The 25,005-nt window shown below is 36.2% G+C and overlaps 1 protein-coding gene across 1 annotated transcript; it reads left to right on the forward strand.

Moving 5' to 3' along the window:
• The first annotated feature begins 11,189 nt into the window (after positions 1–11,189).
• On the forward strand, positions 11,190–20,228 carry IBSP (integrin binding sialoprotein). Its single transcript, XM_063108775.1, has 6 exons — positions 11,190–11,243; positions 11,337–11,387; positions 11,482–11,559; positions 15,269–15,334; positions 18,930–19,088; positions 19,674–20,228. Exons 1-6 carry the CDS (start codon positions 11,190–11,192, stop codon positions 20,226–20,228), a joined length of 963 nt encoding a protein of 320 aa, XP_062964845.1.
• Positions 20,229–25,005: the final 4,777 nt, after the last annotated feature.

Below are 25,005 nucleotides of genomic sequence, written 5' to 3' on the forward strand. Positions count from 1 at the left end.
TAGTAAAAGCATTTTTCATAGGTCTAAAACAATGAAAAAATATTTCTCAGTTCAACTGAATTCACATTGAACACCCACACCATAACCTTAAAAAAGTATTCTAGAATGTATTTTTTTATTTAGTTTTGATCAGTTTCCTATCTGTTTTTTGATTTTAAAAAAAGAGAAAAATGTCATGAAAAAATATTGTAAAAGGCCTCGTTTGATGGTTTGTTTAGACATTTTAGAAGAAAAATGTTGCCCTGCTACTAGTGAGCCTCTTCACACAGAAATTATGAAGAAAGTCCTTATTTTAATTGTCTCTGTTCCCCCAGCATTTTTTGGTGCTGGGCCTGGTATATAGTAGTTGGAAACAATGGATGGATCGATGAATGAATGGGAAAGAAACTTTGGAGCATCTATTGCCTACAACATCACAGACTTACAAAGAGAATTGGCTTCTGTTACTATTAATTCATACAAATATCAATTTGGATTTTATGAAAAAAACTGAAATTAAGAGGCTACAAATCTTCTACTTCAAAGGGTACCTTTACAGCTGTTAGGTACCACAGTAAGTCTCTGGACTGCTGGTGTTTTGTGAACTGAAGAAGAAAATGGTCCCTTGGTGAAGGGATAAAAGTTCTGAACAATGTCCAGTGTAGGTAACAGAAGTGAAAAAGACAACCTTGTAATTCTCCAAGGAAGCTAATTTCTTTCCTTCCTTTCCTCATTTCAATTTTCCTTATTCAGTTTTAGCTGCAGAAGTTATGATCTAGCAATAAGAAAAATGTGGAAAAATAATCAATAAAACCACGAAATCATTTAAAATTTACTCATCAGTATTCAACTTCATTCCCATGTGTCTTGTGGATTACTGCAATGGTCAAAGGAGAAAACTTTCTTGCTACTGCTCTGAGGTTAAAAGGCTATTGTCTCAGACCGATAGTATCTGTATGGTAATTTCATGTAAGTTGAGGAACTTAGATATTTTGAATGCACCCCTCTATTAATTCCTCCTTATATTTGTAAGAAGTCATGTTTATTAATATTATCTGTACAGAAGTAGCAACTAAAAAGCATGAATATTTACCAAATAGCACAACTCTTCAAACATTTTAGGTTTAGAGATTTTTAGCGAATACTTTATTTCCCCAGAGTTTTTATGTTGGTCACAAGAATTAGACCTGTCTTTAAAATCAGGAGGGAAAGAAAACTATATTGCTCTAAAATCTAGATGTCCGATTTACATCAATTTCAATTTCCTTTGTTATTCTGCTAAGAGTGGGTAATAGTCTTGTGGGTGAATAATGAACTACCTCATCAACTTGGGGTTGACTCCTTCACTATCTGAGTAGATCTATAGGATAAAGGTTACACAAGGCAACAGAAAGTCATCATGATCAAGCTATTTATCAAAACATAACTTTTGTTATATGGTTTTTATAAAGAGTAAATGACAGTTGTTCACACATAGAGATTACTTCTTGAGTGTTTAAAATGTCTTTGCACTTACTGTAAAGGGAATGACAGTTTACTGATTAGCCAACATTAAACCCAGTAATAAATGAAATAAAATAGTTATATCAATGTAAGTAAAAGGGAAAGTGAAGTAATGCAGAGGCAGTAGTGAAATATTATTGCTTAGCAAGAATGTGTTTCAGAAAATTGTAATCTTTCCTTTTTTAAATTTTGGAAAAAATGGCTAGATTGTGTTAACCAAACTCCGTCTTTCTTGAAATATGAATTTTATTTTAGGAAATGAATGAAGCAAAATTCTTTTTCTCCCACTAATGTCATGGAAGAGCATTGTCAAGCTCTGAATTTTCCTGTGCCTTTCTTGTGATTACACTCAGTGAGGTGTTTAGATATATCTTTTTCTGCCACCATTTTTTCTCCCACCCCTGTTACCCCAGCTGTGGCTGGTATTGTGCTTGGAACTTCAGGGGCAGCAGAGCTGGACATTGCTCCCCTTACAATCCAATGCCTCATTTACTACACTCTGCTGCCTTCTTTGTAGTCCTTTAGAATTGGTTGTTGCAAATAACCTATTTTTGTGTGTGTGTGAAGCTCCTCTCTAGTCTTGAATAGTATCTACTGTCAATTTTAAAACACCATATCCATAGGAAATTTCTGTCTGTCATGGTGGTCAACACTCCTTCTACCAAAAAGACCAATTCTGGCCACTTGTGGGTGGCAACTTCTCACTGTTTGACACAGTAACACCAATAGAAGCAAAGACTCTGCCCGTTTACCTTAATAAAGTATGAACTTGAACATGGAGCAGAGCTTTTGAGCTATTACAGGAAAATGTAATTACAAGGAGGATTTGGCTCTGGTTTTCAAATCAGCCTGAAATTGTAGGCAAATCTCGTGAATCCCACCCTAGATGTAAAGCCACAAGACCAAGGGAGGACACCAGATCTTGATGCCAGCTCATCAGATTTAAAGAAAAATAAGGAGGTCTATGTGTTTTTAAAGGTCTTCTAACTTTGCAGAATTAGATCACAAAACTTGAAATTTTAATGGGCTCTCCAGTTCACCATCCTATAATTATACCTACTATTTTCTTTATACTATGGAAAGTGAATCTGGCCTATTTTGTCTATTTCTATCAAGGAATGATTACTTCTAAGTTTTTAGATATCACTCTCTAAAAATGAAATACACATTTTTTTTAAATATAGAAATTATTCTTCTTCCAAAAGGGAGACTTTGCTAGGTATCAGGTGAAAATTGGCATTTCAACATTTTTGATGATGCTGGTGAGGATAGTGACAAATGTTAATGTGTTCTAGAGTTATTAAATTTCTTCTTTAATCTGATATATTTTATTTCTGACCTTGGCCTGTTATTTAACTCATCATCACTTTATTTCACCTGATTTTATTATAAATTATTTAAATTATTTTTTAATTTTCAAAATTGAGGAGAGGCATGTGGTCTCATCCTTTGCCTCTGAACATGGCTGGGTTTGGAGAATGTAAAGGTATAGATAACTATCTTGGCTTTAAAAGTCCCTCTAAGAAATGCATTTTTATGTATTTAAATTTTAGAATCTGAATAACTGATATTTTAATTTTTAGGGTTGTGGGTAGGGATTAGGAGGAGGACAGAACTTATGTCTCTAGCTCAAATTCTGGTATAGTAGGAAGACCTTGTCCTCAGCAACAAGGGTTAACTTCTACTACAAGAAATTAGTCATTCAATCACTCACGAAATATTTAATAAGCTCTTTTTATATGTGTAGTACCATGAAAATACAGAGAGTTATTTGGGAATAGAGAAAAGCAATGAAGCAACTAAAAAATGTCAAAAGAAAAAAACGCTAAAATTAAAAATTTTTAGGACAGTGGATCTATATGGAAGTCATGGTAGGAAAAAAGAAAAAAAAAATCAGCTGCAAGAAAATGAGACATATAAATAGAGATTATTCTTCCTAAAGGGAGAAACTTGCCTGGAATGCACTAGGCCAGAGGTGTCCCTAAGAATACACATTGGACATATTCAAGCAGAAAATACCAACATAATTCCCAATAAATGTCCTCCAAGTGACCAGCTGGCGTCAGATGTCCAATGAGTGTTGCAACCTTTATGGTTGATGCAAGGGAATGAGCCATATCATACAAAATTACAGCAAGACCACAACTAAAGACTGGCAGTGATTTGTTTTTGTGGAATCACAAACTATTATTATTGTGGATCATGGCAGAAGGTCTGGGGCAGTGGAAAACCTAAGGAACAGCAAAAATACAACCCAGCTAAGTGACTAAAAAACTATATTTATCATTTTGGAATCCCTGACATGATGATTTCTGAGAACAGATTTGTCAGTTCTTCACCAAAGTGTGCTGGTCTGATAAAAACATTAGGCATTTTAACACCATAAAATAAACATTCATGAAACATTTAAGTTATTCACAAAGTAACTGAGTAAGCAAATAATACCATGAAAGCTTCTCTCTGGTAAGTAAAAATTTATTTCTTGCTGAAAATATAGAGGGTCAAAGAAAATTATTACATTAAGAACAAGATCAAAATTATCTCTCAGTCTGTCCATATGTAGAAAAAGATTTTTGTTTGTTTGTTTTTCCCTTAACTGTGTTAGTATAGAACGAGGAAGAAATTCCTAATGTTTTCTAGAAGGCTGGCATGTCTAAGCATGCCAATAAATTTACTATTTGTCACTTGTTCTATGTCCCTGAATAAATGGCAGTCTCCATCTTCTCAATAAGAAGATTATGGTGAAAGTTTCTTGGCCAACTTTAGTCTAAAAATGTTCAAGAATTGCTAGTTTTCAAATTTTTTGTTCAATGCTTAGGATTAATCATGTTTTTTAAAAACCTAAATATTTCACTGGAAAGAAAATTATTCCCTGTTATGAGGGAGCGGATTCAAACCAAAGTTCAAGAAATCACACATGATTTTACCAAAATTTATATTCATTCAAAGACTAATGTAGATGATTTTCAACACCTTCCTCAAGTTTTTACTAATTACTCATTACTGACTTACTTATTACTATCTAAACAATATATATTTACATATTTATTGTATTTATCATCTGTCTCCCCACTACAATATATGGAAAAGATTTCTGTCACTATTATATTCCCAGAGCCTAGAACAAAGCATGTAATGACACGTGGTAAACACTCAGTAAATATGTATTGAGTGAGTTAATGAATGAGAAATCATTTAACTTTGAAGGACTACTTCTTTAGCTTAATAGTTAGTGAGAGAGTTTATACAAAATATTAAAAACTTTGATAGTGCTTACTCTCTAAGTATTGTCAAAAAGGATTTCCAGGAAAAAAAAATTTAAATGCCATACTCATCATTGGTGAAATCACAGACATACTTGTTTAGCCTTTGGTCCCAGAAATTGTGGGTGCACAAACAAATCACCAACCAAATCATTTACTCATGTGTGAGAAACAAGAGATGCAACCTTGTACAGTGGTTGAAAGAGAAAGAAATGAATAAGAATCTAGAGGTTTGGCTTAAACTATTTAATTGTTCAATATAAAGGAAATCAGCAAGTGCCCCATAATATGTGAGAGAATTTGCAAGACAAATTCCTCTCAGTGTCTCCCCAAAATTCATGTTAAACCCTAACCCCCAATATGATGGTATTTGGAGGTGGGGTCCTTGGAAGGTAATTAGGATTAGATTAGGTAATGGGGGTGGGACCCTCACGATGGATTCATGACCTTGAGAGATCCATCTCTCTCCACCATGTGAGGATATAGTGAGAAGAAAGCCATCTGCAAACCAGGAAGAGAACCCTCACCAGACACCAGACCTGCTGGCACCTTAATCTTAGACTTCCCAGCCTCCAGAACTGTAAGAAATAAATGTTCGTTGGTTAAGCCACCCAGTTTATGGTATTTTGTTATAGAAGCCTAAACTGACTATACCCCTGAAGACAAATCCAGCAGGAAAGAGAGGTATAAAAATTTCTAGAAAACATCTTGATGTCTTCGATTTCATTGTCCACAAACCTTTTCAGAAAACACATTCTTTGATGGCTACCAATATTCGGACCTATCCTGAAGAAATTCTTAAAATCTTAAAGGGTCAGATTTACTACAACTTACTCATTTTACAAATAACAGATGAGCTACAAGCTTTTTATTCAATCTCTTAAAGCAAAAAGTAATACAAATAGACTATGCATTCTCAAAGAGGACAGTATTACCCCAATGGGGAAAAAATTTGGTTCTTAGGGGTAGAAAAATACCTTAGATATTACAATAGTTTGTGGCTACCCAAACCATGACCCTAGTCAACAAAATTTTATTCCTTAGTATTTAATTTTTCTCTTTGGGAAGGCTTTAAATTTAATTTAATTTTGCTTCTTAGTAGAATGATAAATTTTAAAAAAGGTTGAGAAACACTGTGATTGATGGTCTTTCATTCATTCATTGTTAATCAAGCATTATTTCAAGAATATTTTTTAGATACATGCCTCTATGTCAGGCACTGTGCTGAGTATGTAATGGTAAACAGACCTTGTCCCTATTCTCAGTAACTCCTAATGTATCTTGAGGGCATGAGACATAAGTGACCAGACACAGCAGAGAAGGATTGGTACTGTCATAGAGGGCTATGGAAATGTATAGAAGAAGTATCCAACTCAGCCATAGCTGGGATGGGAATCAGGGCAGGCTTTCTCCAGGATGTGACTTCAGAACTGAGTCCTGAATGGCAGGCCAGAGTTAGACAGACAAAGGTAGCATGTGCAAAGGCCCTGAGAAAAAGGCATGGGGTGCAGGGAAGGAAATGAAATATTTTAGTGTGGCCAAGCTTAGTGGGAGGGAAAAGAGTGAAAGTGATGAGGTAGGAGTCATACGTAAGAGGCAGATCATGAAGGGCTTTCGATGCAACTCTGAGAAGTTAAATGTTTTCCTGAGGGTATTAGAGTCATGGAAGATTTTAAGCAGAGATTTAACCCAGGTGAGGCAATAGTGGCCTTAAGTAAGATAGTGATTGTAAGAGGGGTGGATAGAAGTAAGGTTTGAGAGTGGAGAACGGACAGGAATTGACAGGTCTACATGGAGGTGAGAGGGGTAAGCTATAGGCAGATCATAAAGATGACATCCAGATTTGATCTTGAGCAACTGGACAAAAAACACAGGAAAAAAGGCAGTTGAGAATTTGAGGTAATTTTTGAACTTCCAAGTGGAGATGTCCATTATAAGTTTGATATATGACCCTGAAGCAAAGGAGGAAAATCTGTATTAAAATAACAGACATGTAATTGAAGCCATGAGAATGAAAGGGATCATCTAGAGAGACTGCAGAATGAGAAGGGGAGATGGGCAAGGACAGAACCCTGAAAATGTGGACATCTAAAAGACAGGTAGAGGGAGAGCAGCTCATAAAGGCAGCCAAGAAACAGCAGGCAGGGAGGGAAGAGGAAAACCAGAGAGCGCAGTACTACGGGGGTGACAAAAAGGGGACTGGAAGGTGTCCATTCCAGTTAACAAGCAAGAACTCATTGTTTAACAAGAAGGAAGTCATCGGTGACCTTTATGAGGCCAGTTTCCACAGAGCTGGGAGGCAAAGGTCACACTGCAGCAGGTTGAGAAGTGAGCAGTAGATGGTAAAGAAATGGAGCCATCGAATGTTGGCAACTTCCAGAAACTTGGCTATAAAGAGATAGAAATATATAAGTAGCTAGGTGAGAATGCATATGGGTAAGAGAAGGTTTTTGTTTCTTTGTTTTATGGAAGAGACTTAACAATTAAATGCCAAAGAAAGAGAATCAATAGGGTGAAATTGGTGTAGTAGGGACAGATAGGTACCTGGGAAGGCTATCTGTCAGTCCAACAAGTTTTGACCCTTATTCATTCATTCCAAATCTTGAATAAAGATTTGGAAGGAGAGAAACAAATTCAGGAGCGTTCCCTTGGAAATACGGACCATATCATGGAGAGCAGTCTACAAGTACCCTGCCCAAAGATCCACCAGTGGAAAGCTCAATAATTCAAGGTTTGAAATTGAACTAGATATATGGGATTGAATTGAACTGAAAGAGCCTATCCAACTTCTCTTTTTATGAGTTAATATTTTCCAAGCAAGCTTTCAGAAGTTAAAGATGATTTATCCAAAGAATCTGACAGGATGTCTGGAACTTGACTTAAAAATTATATTAATTTTTGGTTTCTCAAGTTGACTTCACAATTGGAGGGAGAATAAAGTGACTGGACAAGGAGAATATGCAAATTCCTAAGCTAGATTTTCCTTTGCAAATTAAAAAATTAGTACTTTAGTTTATCAAAACCTTGTGGTTTTGGCTTAATAAATCATTTCGATAACAGTAAACCACTCCTGCCAGCTCTAGTCATTTATTCGATACACATAGGAAAAAAACTAAATATGAAAATGAATAAAAAAGAGGTATATAGAAGCCCAAGAAAATAAAATGAGGTGGCCTCACTTGCACAAAAGGCAGGGGCCACATAAATGGACAATCTAAAAAGGTTTATTCTACAAAACAAAAGATGAAATCTTTGCATTTCAGTAGCACGATCCTCAAAAGCTCTAACTTTTACTCTCAGCATCATGTTTTAAGAAATATATTTTTAAAAGTCTGATTTAATCATATCAATTTTAATTTATAAGTCACTGATGCATTTTTCAGGAGAAAATATAAAATAATTGATATTAGAATATTAATTGTTTATCAGCTCCTTTCTATTGTTTAATTTATTTCTTCTGTTTTTTTTAACTAATGTTTGATTATAGCTGATGACTGTAAGTTTTCCTTACTTTCAACAAAGTGAAAACTTGTATAATTATAAAATTTTTAAATGGTTAAATCTTTTGCTATTTATTTTAATTCAAATCCAGTATATTATTATATATATTCGGAACTCAAAGTATTCATCTTCATCTAAACCTTCAATTAAATTGCACAATGCAACCCTCTTAGCACTAGAACTACGTTTCATGTTTATTCAACTGAGCCCGTGTCTTGAAAAAGTGTTGAAGTTTGGGGGTTTTTCTGGTGAGAATCCACATTCTGACATCACCTTACGATGGCTGTGATTGGTTGTTGGAAGGCAAAGAAGAGTTTATAGCCAGCAATAGCAAGTGCAGGAGAGAGTGAGACCAGAGGAAATAATCTGTGCCACTCACTCCTGTGAGCCTGCCTCCTCACCCCAGGACTCCCAGAGGGTAAGATTCAACATGACAACTTCATTATCTTAAAATCACACTCCACGGTTTACATCTCTGAACTTGGCTTTGAATGTTTTATTTAAATATTAATGTTATGGCATTGTGTAAAATGGCTATATGATTTAACGCTTGCTTACTATTAAACTAGTACCTCAAATTTTAGATTTCTTCCAAAAGGCTAAACTTGTTCATTTAAACATATGAATAAGTCCTTAATATTATTCACATGAACTAGAAAGTTATGCTTCTTACTTTCTCTTTCTTCACATCCTAGATAACTGTTTGTTTTCTCATTCTGCTGCATTCAAGATAACCTGAGTAAAATACTCTTTTTTTCATTTGCAAATCTGCCTACAGACATGTGGATTTCTCTGTAAATTATACCTGGTCTGTACTCCAGTTATATATAATATCTTTTCAATATATTATACAGTTGGTTTCAAGTGTTAATATCCTATAACTCTAAAATCAGTATGAAAAAGATATAATACTACAGAAATAAATAATTTTGGTAGTTTATTATACTCTTCCCAATAAAAACTTATAATTAAATTCTCAAAACTACCTTTAAGAATGTTTGACTTGTTAGCTGGGTTAGTAGTGGTCACTATAGCGGTCTTTGCTTTTTTGATGAATCACAAAGTAAATAAAATGAGATTTGTGTAGGAGCCAATTACTGCCTACGTGGATCATTTGGTTCTTTTTTCTTTCACATTATCCCACTGTGTTTTCATCTGGTTACATTTATGATTTGTTATGAGAAATTTATGCAATCAAAACCCCTTCTACAGTTCTATGTATTTAAGTTTTTAGCTCTATAAAATATTATAAATATTTCAACCCTTTTCATAAAGCTGCAAAGCAATAACCTTCCTGTTTGCTTATGGCTCAACCACAGGTGGCAAAGTTCAAAACTCTGTTCAAGAGCCCCAATAGCCATGAAAGCTTCTTAAACAGATGGGCCCCCTTCAGAGACAAGGCCTCTTTATTCCCATGTGGCCGTCAGGAACTTTTACTAAGACAGAGAGGACTGTGAGGAAGTGTGTAGGCATCAAAATCAAAAGACCTGCTCTGCCACACAGATAGAGTGTGACTTTGGACCCAAGACAGCTTCTCCAGGCCCTGAGCCTTCTCCCATGATATGCTAATTTTAGTGTCAGATGCTCTATATGGATGCAATAAATCTTGGCTGACAATGACAAAATACGAAATCTACCTGCAGGATACAATATATGACTGGGTTTTATACATTTTTATATATTTCTCTTGGAAGTGTGTTTGTGGGCAATTACCATCACCATTACATATTGCTCCCAAAATGTTGCCAAAGCTTTCACCACGTATGAGAAAGCACTATCAGTTACATGCGTATGTAAATGCAAGTGGGTGGGTATTAGTAGGCTTTCAGCTGAATTTGTTCAACCTCTATTATGGTAGAAATTCTAAGCAGGATTTTATTAAATAGACTGCAATTAAAATAGGATAGGATTTCACTATCTCCTTTTACTTATGAGGAATCTATGTGGAACTGAGGATCTTTGCATGGCTGCAAACCTCCGGACTATTCAGGAGCTATTCCCATGCTGAGAGTTGTGTCTTCAATTGTTCCATAGAATTGAAGTCTCCATTCATGCCCATCATCCCGACCCCGGAGAGCCCCTGTGATCAGCCCCTTTACAGTCTCCCACACTAGCGGATGGAAAGCTTAAATGGAGCTAGAGAAATATCTAGTCTGAGAAAATTTGTCCCTGACATCCCGAGGTGAAACTCTGAAGAACTTTTCTCATAGAGTCATCCTTAGGCATGGTTGTTGGGTGCTACATGCTAGGAGAACAGTATTTCATATATTATGGATTGTTTCTCTCTCTCTCTCCCTCTCTCCCCCCGTCTCTCTCTCTATCACACACACACACACACACACACACACACACACGTACACACACACACACACAAATACTAAGTATTCCGAGATATTCATAGGAAAACAGCTCATACTCTATATTTTTAAAATGAACTTTTAGTTCAAAACCTATACAGAAGTTGGAAACTGTCTGTAGGATCATTGGCATAAAAGCAATCATTTAAATGTATTCAATTTTTGCTTAATTTTAGTTATAAACAAACAGGGCACATATGACTAACAATTCAATTCACTTAGCTGACACTCCTATGTCAGTGATATTAGGAGGCTCCCTTGGCCCTGTGTGAAGGACCCTAAGTATTCAAAGCTCCCTGTACTGATGAAATGGTCTTCCAATGACAAATCACAGCAAATGGGTTAAAACCAAATATGGAATTCAAGATTATTCAAACAGATGGGTAAGTTCAGTCTTATACTACTCAACTGGAAGGAATAATTTAAAAACAAAAGCAGAAACTGGGTTTTAATTAGTCAAAATTATAATTAGATAGAAATAAAAACAAACTAAATTCTTCATCTTTGAGTATGAGCAAAATGTTATGTTCTTAGTTTTAGTATTTATTAACTTTACCACTTCATAATTCCAGAAGCAATCACCAAAATGAAGACTGCTTTAATTTTGCTCAGCATTTTGGGAATGGCCTGTGCTTTCTCAGTAAGTTCTTTATTAAAAACCTACAGTTATTTTTATTTTTGTCTTTTAATGTAAAAGAAAGGATATGTAATAATTAAATGTTATTTTTCACAGATGAAAAATTTGCATCGAAGAGTCAAAGTAGAGGATTCTGAAGAAAACGGGGTAATTAATTTTAGCATACTTCCTTGGCCTTACTACACTTACTCTAGATTTATTGCACATTAACATGAATATATTATTTATTTCATTTATACAGGTCTTTAAGTATAGGCCACGATACTCTCTTTACAAGCATTTCTACTTTTACCCTCCTCTAAAACGATTTCCAGTTCAGGTAAGTTTAAAAATTATTTTTCCTTCTCACCCTTTACAATTTAAAGGGTATCAAATTTAACTACAAAACACCTGAATTCAACTTTCACTGAAATTCAGCCAGAAATACTGCTTACTACAAAAAGTTTGTTTTTTGTATAATAACGTTCATTTCTTTGTTTTTTTTTTTTTTTTGTCTTTTTGTGACCGGTAAGGGGATCGCAACCCTCGGCTTGGTGTCGCCCGCGGCGGGAGCGCTGCTGCACTCCCAAGCGCTGCACTCTCCCGAGTGCGCCACGGGGCGGCCCTAATAAAGTTTATTTCTAAATCCTCTTTTTAAACACACAGAGTAAAATCATTTGGGCTCAATCTAGAATGATATAATAAAAATAAACACTTTGGTACATTGAGTTCAGGTGTTTTCACTAATTTACTGACAAAAGTGACAATTAAGTCAGTGATAAGGTCACTAATTTTCATAATTGTTCACTTCATAATTGTCATAATTATGTAACATAATTGTTCATAATTGTCACTAATGATAGTTGATTCAATATTGTCATATAGCTGTTTTACATCTGAAAATTCAGAGTCCTTTAATTGGTAGGGGAGAAAATTGACTTCATAAGCAGCAGAGACCATTAAAAAACAAAACAAAACACCTTGATAATCAATGGTATTTGCAAAGATTTTCTGAACCTTTGACCTGTGTAGGCTACTAGAACAATATGTCATACACTGGAGCATAATTATAATGGTAGTGTGGCCCAAGAACTGCAGAGGAAAAAGAAATTCATGGAGTGCACTAAAAAGCTTATGAGAAAAACAAGTTCCTAAAATTTGTAAACAAAAAGAAAAATAATCAAAACTAAAAATAAGAGTTTCCATTTTTGCTGGGTTACCTGTGAAGAGGGCCTTTGAAAACCAGAGGGTGTGGTGTTGATTTTAAATATACAACAAACCAGAGTTGCACTATTTTTATTACCATACAGTTTGGGTTCAGGGCACCAATTATGCACCATATGACCCAGGACTCTCGAGACACTAAAAACAGTGAGGATGCTGAAAACGATGCCTCAGCACAGTGGCTTGGCAGTGCATCCTACCATATGTCGGGCTAACCCATCTCTCATTCATACAATGATAGGAAATGATAATCTTAAAGTATTTCTAGCACCATCATAATTATGGGAAATTCGTGTGGCCACAGAAATATGAGCATAAATGATACATGTGCTCTGGATTTGCAGAATTGTTTTCCATTCTTTGGTTCACCTCAGGCCCCTAAATAAACAGTGCTCATTTGAAAGTTTGCTTTGTTCTCTTTCTTAAACCAAATGGAAATGATAATAAATTCAAATTTTTGACTAGCTCCTCAACTTTTCTGAAATATCAACAATTAGAGATATTTAATCCCACCTAGATATTTTACAAACATATAAATATGTGGTCCATTTAAAATATCCATAGTGAAATATTAAGAGAAGTTGCATTTTTCACCCTGATAGACACAAAGTTCACAGATCTTTAAGTAGATCTTTAATACACATTTTTTAAATAAATTATATGCAGATAGGTCCATCTAAGCTAATGTAGAATTTGTAAGATAGTTGTTTAAAAATAAAATTCAATAATATGTATCTCCTCATTCAACTGTCTCACCTAGTATTTGTAATCTATTCTCCTACTTTGCAAAGTTTGATTTCTCTTAAGTATATTAAGCTAGATATTTAGCACCAAAATTGTCACCCCAAAATGCATTACTCTGTGTTGGCTTTTAAATTCATGTTTTATTCACACAAATCTGTGTTTATATATAATCATTTCTAAAATACCACCGTGCATGAAATATGTAATATGAATTGCAAAGCTATCGGCAGTCTACTGTAGCTTATCTTTCTGCTAGACTACAGAAATGAAGGTATAAATAAGCTTAATATCTTAAGTTGCTTTAATTGAGAAAGTTGTTTTTTTGATTCAAATGATATTTGATTAGTGTATGAACTCTTAGAGGGAAAGAACTTTATCATATATTTCTTTTATCAGGCTTATCTCAGTTATACAAGAGTTGTAGGTTTTCAGAATTGTCTTCCATTTCAAAAGTCTTTCATATTTATATAGATATATGAAAGACCTCTGGAAGAATCAATAGGGCTTAGTGACAAACTGGTGACAAGGCATAAATGAAAGAAAGCAAATGCCAAAGCTTTGAGGCATTTTGTACAGCTTTTAAATTGTTCTCACTGCCGGCACTGATTGAAGACTGATGTGGTTGAGTTAGGGAGAAAGCTAGAGGTAAGGAAGCATGTAAAATGACTAAAACACTTGCATTGAGAAAAACAACGCTGATTGTATAAATATACTGTCCTCCATATTTAATTTAACTAACACAAAGAAACAGTTGAAGTATAGTATTCTGCTTTATTCAACCTCTGTACTAGAGAAGGAACAACCATTAAGGTCATGGCAGTTAAAAAGCAGGTCTAACTATTCTCTTAGAGGTTATTCTTGGCTCAAGGGGACAAGCATTCCCTTTTCTTGGATGAACGGCATGGCCATCTGAAGAATGAGGCCACGAGGGACAGCCTCAAATGGGACTGGGACATGGGTGTTTCCTCACATCTGATCTCTAACCCAGAGATTAGAGGTCTTTCTGCAGCTATATATTCAAATGCAGGATACTTAACTGGGACATCAGAATCAAAGCTAAAATTTGTAGGGCAGGAAATGACAGAATCTCAAGTTTGGTATCCATTTGTATACCTGGTGCCATTGGGGATGGTTACAGAAAAGGAAGGAAAATTCAATTTGGATTAGTATTATTGAGAGAAAGATGAAGAACCTTCTCTATTGTCTTTAGGGCTCTGATAGCAGATGTTTAGATCTATATTTCCTTTCAAAAAGTAGCAACACTCGTTAACTTATAATTATGTTTTTAATTTACAGAATCCTTGGTTTAATTTATTCTTATTCAGTACTGAGCTCTTTAGAGGGATGGTACTCCATAAATCTAAATGAACTGAGTAAAATTTTCTTTTGTATAACTTTTACCTCACATATCTAAATTAAGATCATTTTAGGGATTAGTCTTAATTAGTTTGAAAGATACTAAAAATTATATGCAAATTTAATTTCTTTAAATCAAATTATAATTTAAATTCACCCATAGTGCTAGTTATTTAATAGAATCATTCAGCAACAACTTTTATAATAAGCTGAACCATAATTTCATTTACATGATATAAAGAAAACAAAACAATGAAATCTGTGTTAGCTGAAGATCTGCCTTGAACTGGTTGGAGAAGTCACAACTCTTTGGGGCTTCTGCCTTCTTCTTTATAAAATTTAAAAATCTTACCACATGCTTCCCTCATTCTCTCAGAGCTTAATGGTTCTGTGATTTGTTGCTCTAGTTTTTACACACATGTTTCAACATGTTGTCAATGCTTTTGGGGTTGAAAATGGGGTATCCCAATTCATATCTTGATCATTGTAAAATGCCTCTTTCTCTCTAACCTCATTTTATAAATGCCCAGTCTCCTCCTATTTTTCTCACATTAGCATGAAATCTGTTGTAAATCAATCAATCAATCAAGATGGTAATACTAATTAGTCTGAGTAAATACTTGTGTGTATTTTATTTTAATCAGCAGGAAATGTTAATTGCTGTTGAATATATATGTACACATATATGTGTATGTATGTGTGTGTATACATATACTTTTTTTTAGAGCAGTAGTGACTCATCTGAAGAAAATGGGAATGGTGATAGTTCAGAAGAGGAGGAGGAAGAGGAGGTAAGGAATTTTGCAGTCTTTTCATAACAAACCAGACAGCACAAAAAATAAAGAGGAAGCTAGTCTACTGTAGGCTGGACTCAGCAAATAGCAGTTGCCACCTTACCAACTGCCCCCAGGCTTCTATTTTGGACAAGTGAAATGTTATTTAAATTAGAATCAACTAAAATCACCCGTTTAAAACACAATTGCAGTTTGGGGTTAAAGTTACCAATAAGTGGGGCACAAAAACAAAAGTGTCTCCATTTTAAGAGACAGAAGTATAAAATCTGATAAAAAGCAACAGAACTTATTATTTGCATTTGTTGGATAAAACATGATGGTAGAAAACAAGTAAATAATAATCCTAAACTTGGTGAAATACTTGTTTTAAGGACTAAACTTTAAAAATTCAACTTACTAAGTGGGTAGTAGGTAAAAGCTAATTTATATCCTCTGTAGTATTATTGTGATTCATCTGCCTTTTATAACCCACATCTTTTTAGTAGCAATTTCATATGTCTTTTTGTCTAATAAATTAAAAAAATAAATTAAATAAATTAAATAAATCTAATAAATTAAATAAATTAAAAATTCATGTTCCTAAAGAAATGCAAATACTCAGGATGTATAAGTATCCTTCTATACAGTTCTACAAATTAGTGTAGTCTGTGGCTAATGTTCATCTACATATCTTGGAAATTCTGCTAACATGTTTATAACTGACACTCTTGCCTAAGGAAACATACAAATTAGGATGCATTTTCTTGGATTGTCAATTATAGCCATCCACTGGTTTGGGAACCTTCTAAATTCAGGTATTCTTAGGTGCTATTTATAAATGGACGATGACAGTCAAAAATGGATCATATTTAAACATCAGCTACCTTGAAAACAAAACCGTGTGGGGACTTGAAAGATGACAAATCATTAGTACTATTTTTTTTTAACCATAAAGGTAACATTTCCCGTACCTTAATTTACACTAATAGCTTGAAGGAAGGCCTTATAAGAATGTCAAGCCAGTACCGGGAAAAATGCCACCTACTAAATCCCATGAAATTTTGCCTGGAGTTCCACACAGCAATCTTACACAAGAACTAAGCTACGGTTACCCATTTCACTACAGCTATTTGCTGTGTGGCGATTGTAAAACTGCCTTGCCAACTAGGTTTCCCAATTAGATTGTGTACATTTTGGCAGTAATTCTTCATTGCTGTGGTTGTGGTTGAGAATGGAGGAAGATTAGGACTCCTTTGAGGATCTGTTAAAATCACACACACCCAAAATTTTGCCAACAATCCCTGAACATTTGTGGTTCTCCCCAAACTTAGCTGCAAACTCCCCATGACCCAGTGGACTATAGGTTAAAATCCCTGCTTCGGGGAATAACTGTGTTGTACTCTCTTTTATGTCTCCTCACATTGCCTAGCACAATTTCTTAGACATATATGGTGTCCTGTAAATATTTGGTGGGTTGATTGTGAAACTTCAGAGGAATAAATGCTCCAAAGATCATTTATTAAAAGTAATAATGGAAAAGTGGATGAATAAAACTGACAGTTTTCCATCCTGAAGAGATTCTGGAACCTCTTTTTTGCCCATTTCTTCCCTAAAATACCATTGGTATTTCAGGATAAATACAGAGTCCCCAGGAACTATATTCATATGAAAAAGGTACTTACGCATATTTTCTATTTGGTGATCATACATTTTTTTCCCACTCCTAAACTATCCAATCTCACTTTTCAAAAACTTTTATTGAGGTATACATAATAAAATTACCATAAGGATGCAGTTCATTGAAATTCCAGAAATGGAACACATCAGTGAAACCAGCACTCATATCACAAAGCAGCAAGTGCCTTGTGCTCCGTCCCATTCATTAACCAACCCTCACCAAGGGCAACCACTGTTTTTATTCCTAACAGAGAGATTACTTTTGCCTGTTTTTGTGTCTTCTATATGTGGGATCATGCAGCATGTACTCTTTTGTGTGTGGCTTTTTCTGCTCTCAGCTTCAGAGATTCATCCATATTGTTCTGTAGTTGTAGATCATTCATTCGCATTGTCAGTATTTCATTATATCAATGTACCCCAATGTATTATTCTTCTTTTGATGGGCATTTAGATAGTTTCCAAGTTTGGGATATTGCAAAGAGTGCTACTGTGAACATTCTAGAATTTCTTCTGGTTAATATACACATTCATTTCTGGCGGCCATTTTACATAAAAGTGAAATTTCAGAGTCAAAATGTGTGCTTATGTTCAACCTTAGTAGACGGAACCAAACAGCTTTCCAAAGCAGATGGAGTAATGTAAACTCCCACTATCAGTATATGAGGGTTCCAGTTGCTCCACATTCTTACCAACAATTGCTTCTTTCAATCATTTTAGCAATTCTAGTGGGTTATTAATACCTTTTTAAGCACAAATTATTGCTAATTTTTCTATCTAATAAGATATTTAAAGTCTAATACCCATCAACAGACTGACCTATTTTCCTTTTTAACTCATTTGCACAGGACATCAGTAAATAAAATATCTAGGAAAAGAAAGGGTGTTGTAGGAGAAAACACAGAAGTTGGGATATTGGGCCTTTGGTCATGGCCTGCCACTAATGAGCTGTCATCTATTTGACCTCATATGAGTCATTTATCCCATTGGACCTCAGATTTTCCACTTGTGAAATGAGAGTAGAGGACCCAACTAGTATATTCTCCTACTCAATGCATCTTTCCAAGGATACTAATATTAATTTATCTTTCTACTCCTGAAAGATTTAGTCTGTTGGAATAAAGCATAAATATGAAAAAAATAAACAGCATGGTATTTGTAGGATATTTGACACAATTAGCTTGGAGACTTTTCAGGTGAACTCTGGTAGTACCAAAACCCTTTTTTGAAAGAATGGAATTTATGAATTTGATGAAACAAACATATTCTGCTTCAGTCACTTAGTTTTAATAAAAAGGCTGACTAAATCTGGGTTTGTTTGTTTGCTTATTTTGAAGTCTTAAAGTTATCCTAACATTACAATCTCTTTAAAAGTACATTGAAAAGAATTCAATTATCAGTACTCATTTACAGTAAAGAAATTCTTTATATACAAAATCCTAACTTTTAATATTAGCTATGAGTTACATTGGGAGATTAGCTCAGTGAACAAAAATTGCCAAACAACATTGAATAAAGAGAAAAACTATGAAATGTTAAAGATTATGATAAGCATTTATTTGAATAGTGTTAATTTTTTACAACATCTTTGTGCAATAACATGCCACTAAGAATTTCCTGGAGCATTGTTTCTTCTTAGTACAGGAAAATTGATTGTGTGTCAAATGCCTGAAACATAAATTTTTTGAATTGATAAAATAGAAAAAAGAACTATCTAAAACACACCATTGGTGAGGTAAATAGGATTAAATACCTTTGAATTGAGTTCTTGGAAGTAAGAAGTACCAGTGACATAAAGGGGGGCAGCACTGTCAACTTTGGGTGATGAGACAGTTGAGGGATACAAAGTTTTTCCAAATAATGGTTCACCATGCCAACAAATCTTGAGCTATCTTCCAGCTAAAATAACTTTTCTTGCTGTGGATATTTTCACCCGGAGACTTCAAATGAAGAAGAAAACAATGAAAATTCTGATGAAAATGAAGATGAAGAATCTGAGGCTGAGAACACCACACTTTCCACTGCAACGCCTGGCTATGGAGAGATCACACCTGGAACAGGGATTATACAGTTAGCTGCAATCCACCTTCCCAAGAAGGTAATAATTCCTCCAAAATGGATATTACCATTAATAATAACGGTAACGTTAAATGTGTTTTTGTTTCTTTACTGAAGTCTAAGTTTATCCCAACACTATACATGTGACATTTTATAACATCTCATTAACTCATTGATAAAGCAGAGCAGATACAACTTTCCTACTTACAAACAAGGATAGATCTCCCAGAAAAATTCTCTTCCCATGTTATTATGCTGACTTTTTTCATTATAACAGAAGACTAAGGACAAGCATCTAGGATAGAGAAGAGGTCCTGAGAGATACCATTGCATTTCAGGGAAGAGGATTCCAGGACAGAGAACGTGCATAGTAAAGCTATGGGAAGTATCTCCCCCAGAGAAGGCTTATCAGGCACATTTCCCCCCATCAAAACCCATGACAAAGGTACTTACTCTGAATTTTTAAAGTCCTCACCAATCCTTTTGTAAGTTAAATTGTCTTCAATTCGAAATGACATTAGAATGACAAGGCCACTCCTATACAATATTGTGTTGTATAAAGCACGACCTTCAGATTTATATTTTTCACACCTAGACTTGGATTTTTTCAAACTTTTCCTTTCAGGCTGGAGATATAGGAAAGAAGGCTGCAAAACAGGAGGAAAGTGATGAAGAAGAAGAGGAGGAAGAGGAAGAAGATGAAAATGAAGAAAACGAAGCAGAGGTGGATGAAAACGAGCAAGGCATAAATGGCACCAGCACCAACAGCACAGAGGTGGACAATGGCCACGGCAGCAGTGGCGGAGACAATGGAGAGGAGGATGGGGAAGGAGAAGGTGTCACCGATGCCAATGGAGAAGGAACCACAGCGCCTGGAGAGTGGGACAATGGCAGCTCTGAGACAACCACCTCTCCAAATGGTGGGTTTCAACCTACAACCCCACCTCTGGAGGGTTATGGGACCACCCCCCCACCATTTGGGAAAACCACCACCACCGAGTATGAGGGGGAATATGAGCAAACTGGCACCAATGAATACGACAATGGGTACGAAGTCTATGATCATGAGAATGGCGAACCTCGTGGGGACAGTTACCGCGCCTATGAGGACGAGTACAGCTACTACAAAGGGCGTGGCTACGATGGCTACCATGGTCAGGATTACTACTACCACCAGTGAAGGCCCAGCCTGGGATGAATTCATCCATCCTGGCATTGCATCTGGCTGCCGTGTTGAGAGTTAACTCAGGAAGGTGCAATCTAACAAGTGTGCATATTATAATGTGGAATGGTCCTATCGTTCTAAAGTGGTCTCCTGCAATTGCTTCTGTGAGTAATGGGCTTCTTGTTGCTTTTCCCCGGTATGTTATCAAAAGGTCATTGTAAATCAGGGCCATTTATCAAGCGTTACACCAATCCATGAGACTGAATATGATGGAATGTTTTGAGGTTGTGGCTCTATAAATAGCATTTTTAATGTGTGTGCACCATTGCCAACTGCGAAAACATACTCTTTGTACAAGATGTGGTTCTGAGAAGAGATTCAGCGACATTACTGACACTGTATACAATAAATGTGTAGTTCCTTAATCGTACTACCTATCCAACACTGTATATTAGGTTTAATTGTTATCCTCATGTATTTTTATGTGACCTGTATGCATATTCTATCTATGGGTTTTATCACAAATAAAAATGCAATCCTTCAAATGTGTTATAATTAAGAAGAAAAGTGAGAGATTCAGAATGGAAAAAGGTGAACACATGGGGGACAATTCAGCTAAAGCAGGTAAGCTTATTTCCACTATGGTTTAAAACTTAGAGGAACCGTAGACATTTTCTCTTGAATTAATCAACATAACTAAGATTTGCTATGCTTGTGGGCAGGATCAGCCATATACATAAGGGGAATGAATGGCTTTTATCAGAGTTGCCAGATTTAACAAATACAAATATAGAATGCCTACTTAAATTTGAATTTCAAATACACAGTGAATAATTTTTAGTATAACTATACCCCATGCAATAGTTGGACTCCATGAAATATTTGGGACATACTTATGCAAATAAACGATTTACTATTTATCTGATATTTAAATTTAACTGGGTGTCCCATGTTTTATCTGGCAACACTGTTCCTACATGATTTGATTTTAGGTGGGGTAAGGGTAGGAGGTGGAATGGGGTACAAAAACTCTTACACACATAACCACACCCACACATACACACACACACACACACACAAAGGAGGGTTGATATACAAAGCCTTAACAGCAATTTACACCTTTAATCTGAACTTAAAAGCAAATTTCAAATAGGAGTAGTGAGGAAAGTAGATAGTGTAAAGGGACACGAAGAGCAAAGCTTCATTTGTTTTATTAATTCGTTGATAAGATGCACTGAACATCTACTATGGAGCCAGGCCACGTATAGATGCTGAGCGTATGAAAATGAAGGACCTGTCCTCAGAGTGATTTTAGCCTGATAGCTGCCAGTTGTAAGGTGTTACATCAATGTCTTTAACTTTTTATTTTGAAAAATATCAAGCCTTCGAAAAAGTTAGAAAACTAGTACATGAGCACATTTATTATGTACCTTTCACCTAGATTCACCAATGGCTACGTTTTGCCATATTTGCGTTCTCTGTTTTTATTTGTGTGCCTCTCTTCATATATATACTTTGCTGCCAAACCACTGATACGAGGTTGCAGACACCATATCATGATGCTTCTTTCCTAAACACTTCAGCATTTACTATAAGAACAAAGAATTCCCCTATAGAGCCACAATACCATTATCATTATTATCTCAAAAAGTTAACATAGATATGACATTTTCTTACAGATAGTCCATATTCAAATTTTCCCAATTATCCTAATAATGTCCTTTATTATTAACTCACTTAATCCTCGCAAAACTCTATCAGGTAGGTATTATCATCCTCAATTTTACCAATGAAGGGACTGGGGCACAAAGAGGTCACAAGCGGTAGAACTGGGGTTAGAACAAAGGCAGACTGGCTTTGGGATCTGTTCCTTACCATTCTGTGATATTCTCTAGTGTAGATTCGTCAGCAGTGGATGGGCGGAAAACCTCTAATCATGAGAACATTGCTGAAAAATGAGCTTTGTTCCATACCACAATTTGCTTAGAAGCAGCCACATTTTATAACTTGAATCCTGAAGAATATTTTCAAATCCAGGATCTTCTCATATTTTTGGTACATCTTCCTATATAGGCAACTTGGTATTGTGCAAAGGGCATAAGCTCTGGAGTCGGATGGAATTGAATAGTGGTGTTACAAGAGTGAATTAATTTACTTCCCTAGTCTTTATTCCTTCATCTCCTATGTAAGTATCATATTCAGTGGGTTGCTGTTCAGAGTCTGACATGTTTTGAGGTGCTCAACATCATCACATCTCTCCTGTCCTTTCCTCTCCTTTCCTCACCTCTCCTCTACCTTTCTGTGACCCATCTTAACACTTAGGTGTATCTGATTGTAATAGAATTAATAGAATTAACTGGCTAAAAAATGGTGTTTTGGGAACCAATAGCACATTTTTTTCTTGCTCTAATGCATCTTTGTAGAATGAAATGTTTTGATGAGATTGAGGCATTGGGACCAGTGTGATCAATGCTGTTTATGGGTAATTTTTACTATTTATCTTACTGTCACAAAATATCTCAATATGTCATAGAGTCATCAAGTGTTAAATTTGGAAAGGATCTTTAAAGTCTATGAAGTTACTTATTAATGTTCAGAAGTTATTCATTTTTATGTTGTAAAATCCATCAATTTTTTCCTTCATGCTTTCTTCCTTAGCTTTTGGCCTGTGTAATGTGGATTTCCACTCCTCACTATCTTACCTAAGGGATTTGAGCAAGCTCCTTCCTGTCTCCAAATACAGAGTGCTCCCCACCATTCCTCCAAGCATCTAGGAGTCTCCTGGAGCCTGGAAGGTTTTCTGAGGGGACTATAGTAATGCATACACTTGGATTAGCTGGTCACAGCAGAGAAAGTTTCATGCCTCTGCCAGACAGCAGCACAAGTGGGCAGTCAGATAGTCAGGCTTGTAGACAACCAGCTCACCCAGGGCCTAGGCGAAGGAAGAATGAAGTTCATGGATGAAGACTAAGGGTGGGCTGGCGAGGGCTGTGTTTAACACAGATTCTGGGAACTCCAAAAATGCCTCACAGCAGTTCTCTCAACCAAATCATGCAAAACCTCTGCACAATAGCATCTCCCTCCCTCTTGAAATATTTTTCCTGCAAAGGACCAAAATTAAAGTTCCAGCCTCCTTCTGCCATCCTGCTAGCCTCCCTGGCTTCTTGCTCCAATCCCTTTGACCTCCCTGACCAAAGGCTCTCTTTTCTATAATCCCTGATAGTATCCCTTGATGGTCCATCTGGAGGAAACTTGATGAAAATCCAAATTATTAGAAAAGAAAGAATATTTTCATTCTGTCCAAGGAAAGATAATCCTTCTCTGAAAATGAATCAAATGACTTCTTTAAATGGAGAAAAGACAAAAGTTGAAATAAGCTATGCTCATACTTGAGGGAAAAAATGAAGTTGGATGTTTATATTCCGCTACTCATAAAAAATGTTTTTGCCATTGTTCAAATGTAGAAGCCAGCCTGTAGCTGTGGCAGAGCTCCTGATGCCCGCTAATATCCGTTCTCCTTTCTCTCTCACACATAATAGAAACCTAGTTCTTTACCTGGGCATGTGGCTTCCAATTCCCTTGGAGCTAGATGTGGCCATTTGATTTAAGTCGTGTCCATGAGTCCATTTGATGTGTACAATTTCTTAGTTGTCTCCCTAAAGAGGATTATTCTCCTTCTCCTCACCCCAATCTCTCTCTTCTTGTGTTAGTCTGTTTTTTGTGTTTTGTTATAACAGAATACCTGAGACTGGGTAATTTATAAAGAACAGAAGTTTGTTTGGCTCACGATTCTGGGACAGCTGCATCTGGCGCGGGGCTCAGGCTGCTTCTACTCATGGCAGGGCAGCTGGTGGGTGCAAGGAGATCACATGGTGATTGAGGAAGCAAGGTGGCAGGGGGCTGGGTAGCTGCCAGTCTCCTTTAACAAGCTGCTTTCATGGGGACTAATAAGGCAAGAACTCCCTCACTACCCACCCCCCACCCCCACTGGGAGGGTATTAATCTATTCATGAGGGACCTGCCCTCATGACCCAAAACTGCCACTTTGGGGATCAGATTGCAACATGAGCTTTGTGGGGACAAATGTATCCAAAGTATGTCACTCCTATTGGAATTCAGCCACGTTGGTGAGCTGCCGGTGATGGTGCTCATGAAGACAACAATGGATGACAGGGTGACAAGACAGAAAACAGTCCGACTCCAAGGAGCCCACACCAGCCCTGGACACCCAACCTCTGGAAATAAACGTCTGTTTTCTGTAAGCCGCTGTGATTATGGGTCTCTGCTATTCATAACCAAACTGTGTCCTAACTAAGTAGTTCTTCAAGTGCTGTCCTCGGGTCCTCAGCAGCAGCATCACCTGAGACCTTGTCAGAAATGCAAATTCTGGAACTTTACTCAAGACCTACCACATCAGAAACTCTAGGGGTGGACAGGTAATTCCAGAGCACTTTAAAGTCTGAGAACCGCTATTCTCATTAATATACTAGCTAATGCTTATTAAACACTAACTGCATGCCAGTGCTGTGATAAGCACCCAGTTTCAAAGATGAAATTTAAGAATTTTTCCTCATTTTTTCCCCCAAGATACTGTTGTCATTATACCATGGTTATGTACCCAGAATGGTCTTGTTCTAATGTGGGACAGAGAGTTTGGGATTTAAAAATCTCACCCCATTTTCCCTCCTGGAATCTCACCCCCTGCTTCCCAAAGCCTGTTCTCTCTGTCAAAATGGATTTCCTTCTTGGCAGTAGGACCACCGCTCCTCAGTCAGACCTTCGTCTCAGAGTC

Source organism: Cynocephalus volans, chromosome 9 (assembly GCF_027409185.1).
Source record: "Cynocephalus volans isolate mCynVol1 chromosome 9, mCynVol1.pri, whole genome shotgun sequence".
In the NCBI taxonomy this organism is placed as follows: Eukaryota; Metazoa; Chordata; class Mammalia; order Dermoptera; family Cynocephalidae; genus Cynocephalus; species Cynocephalus volans.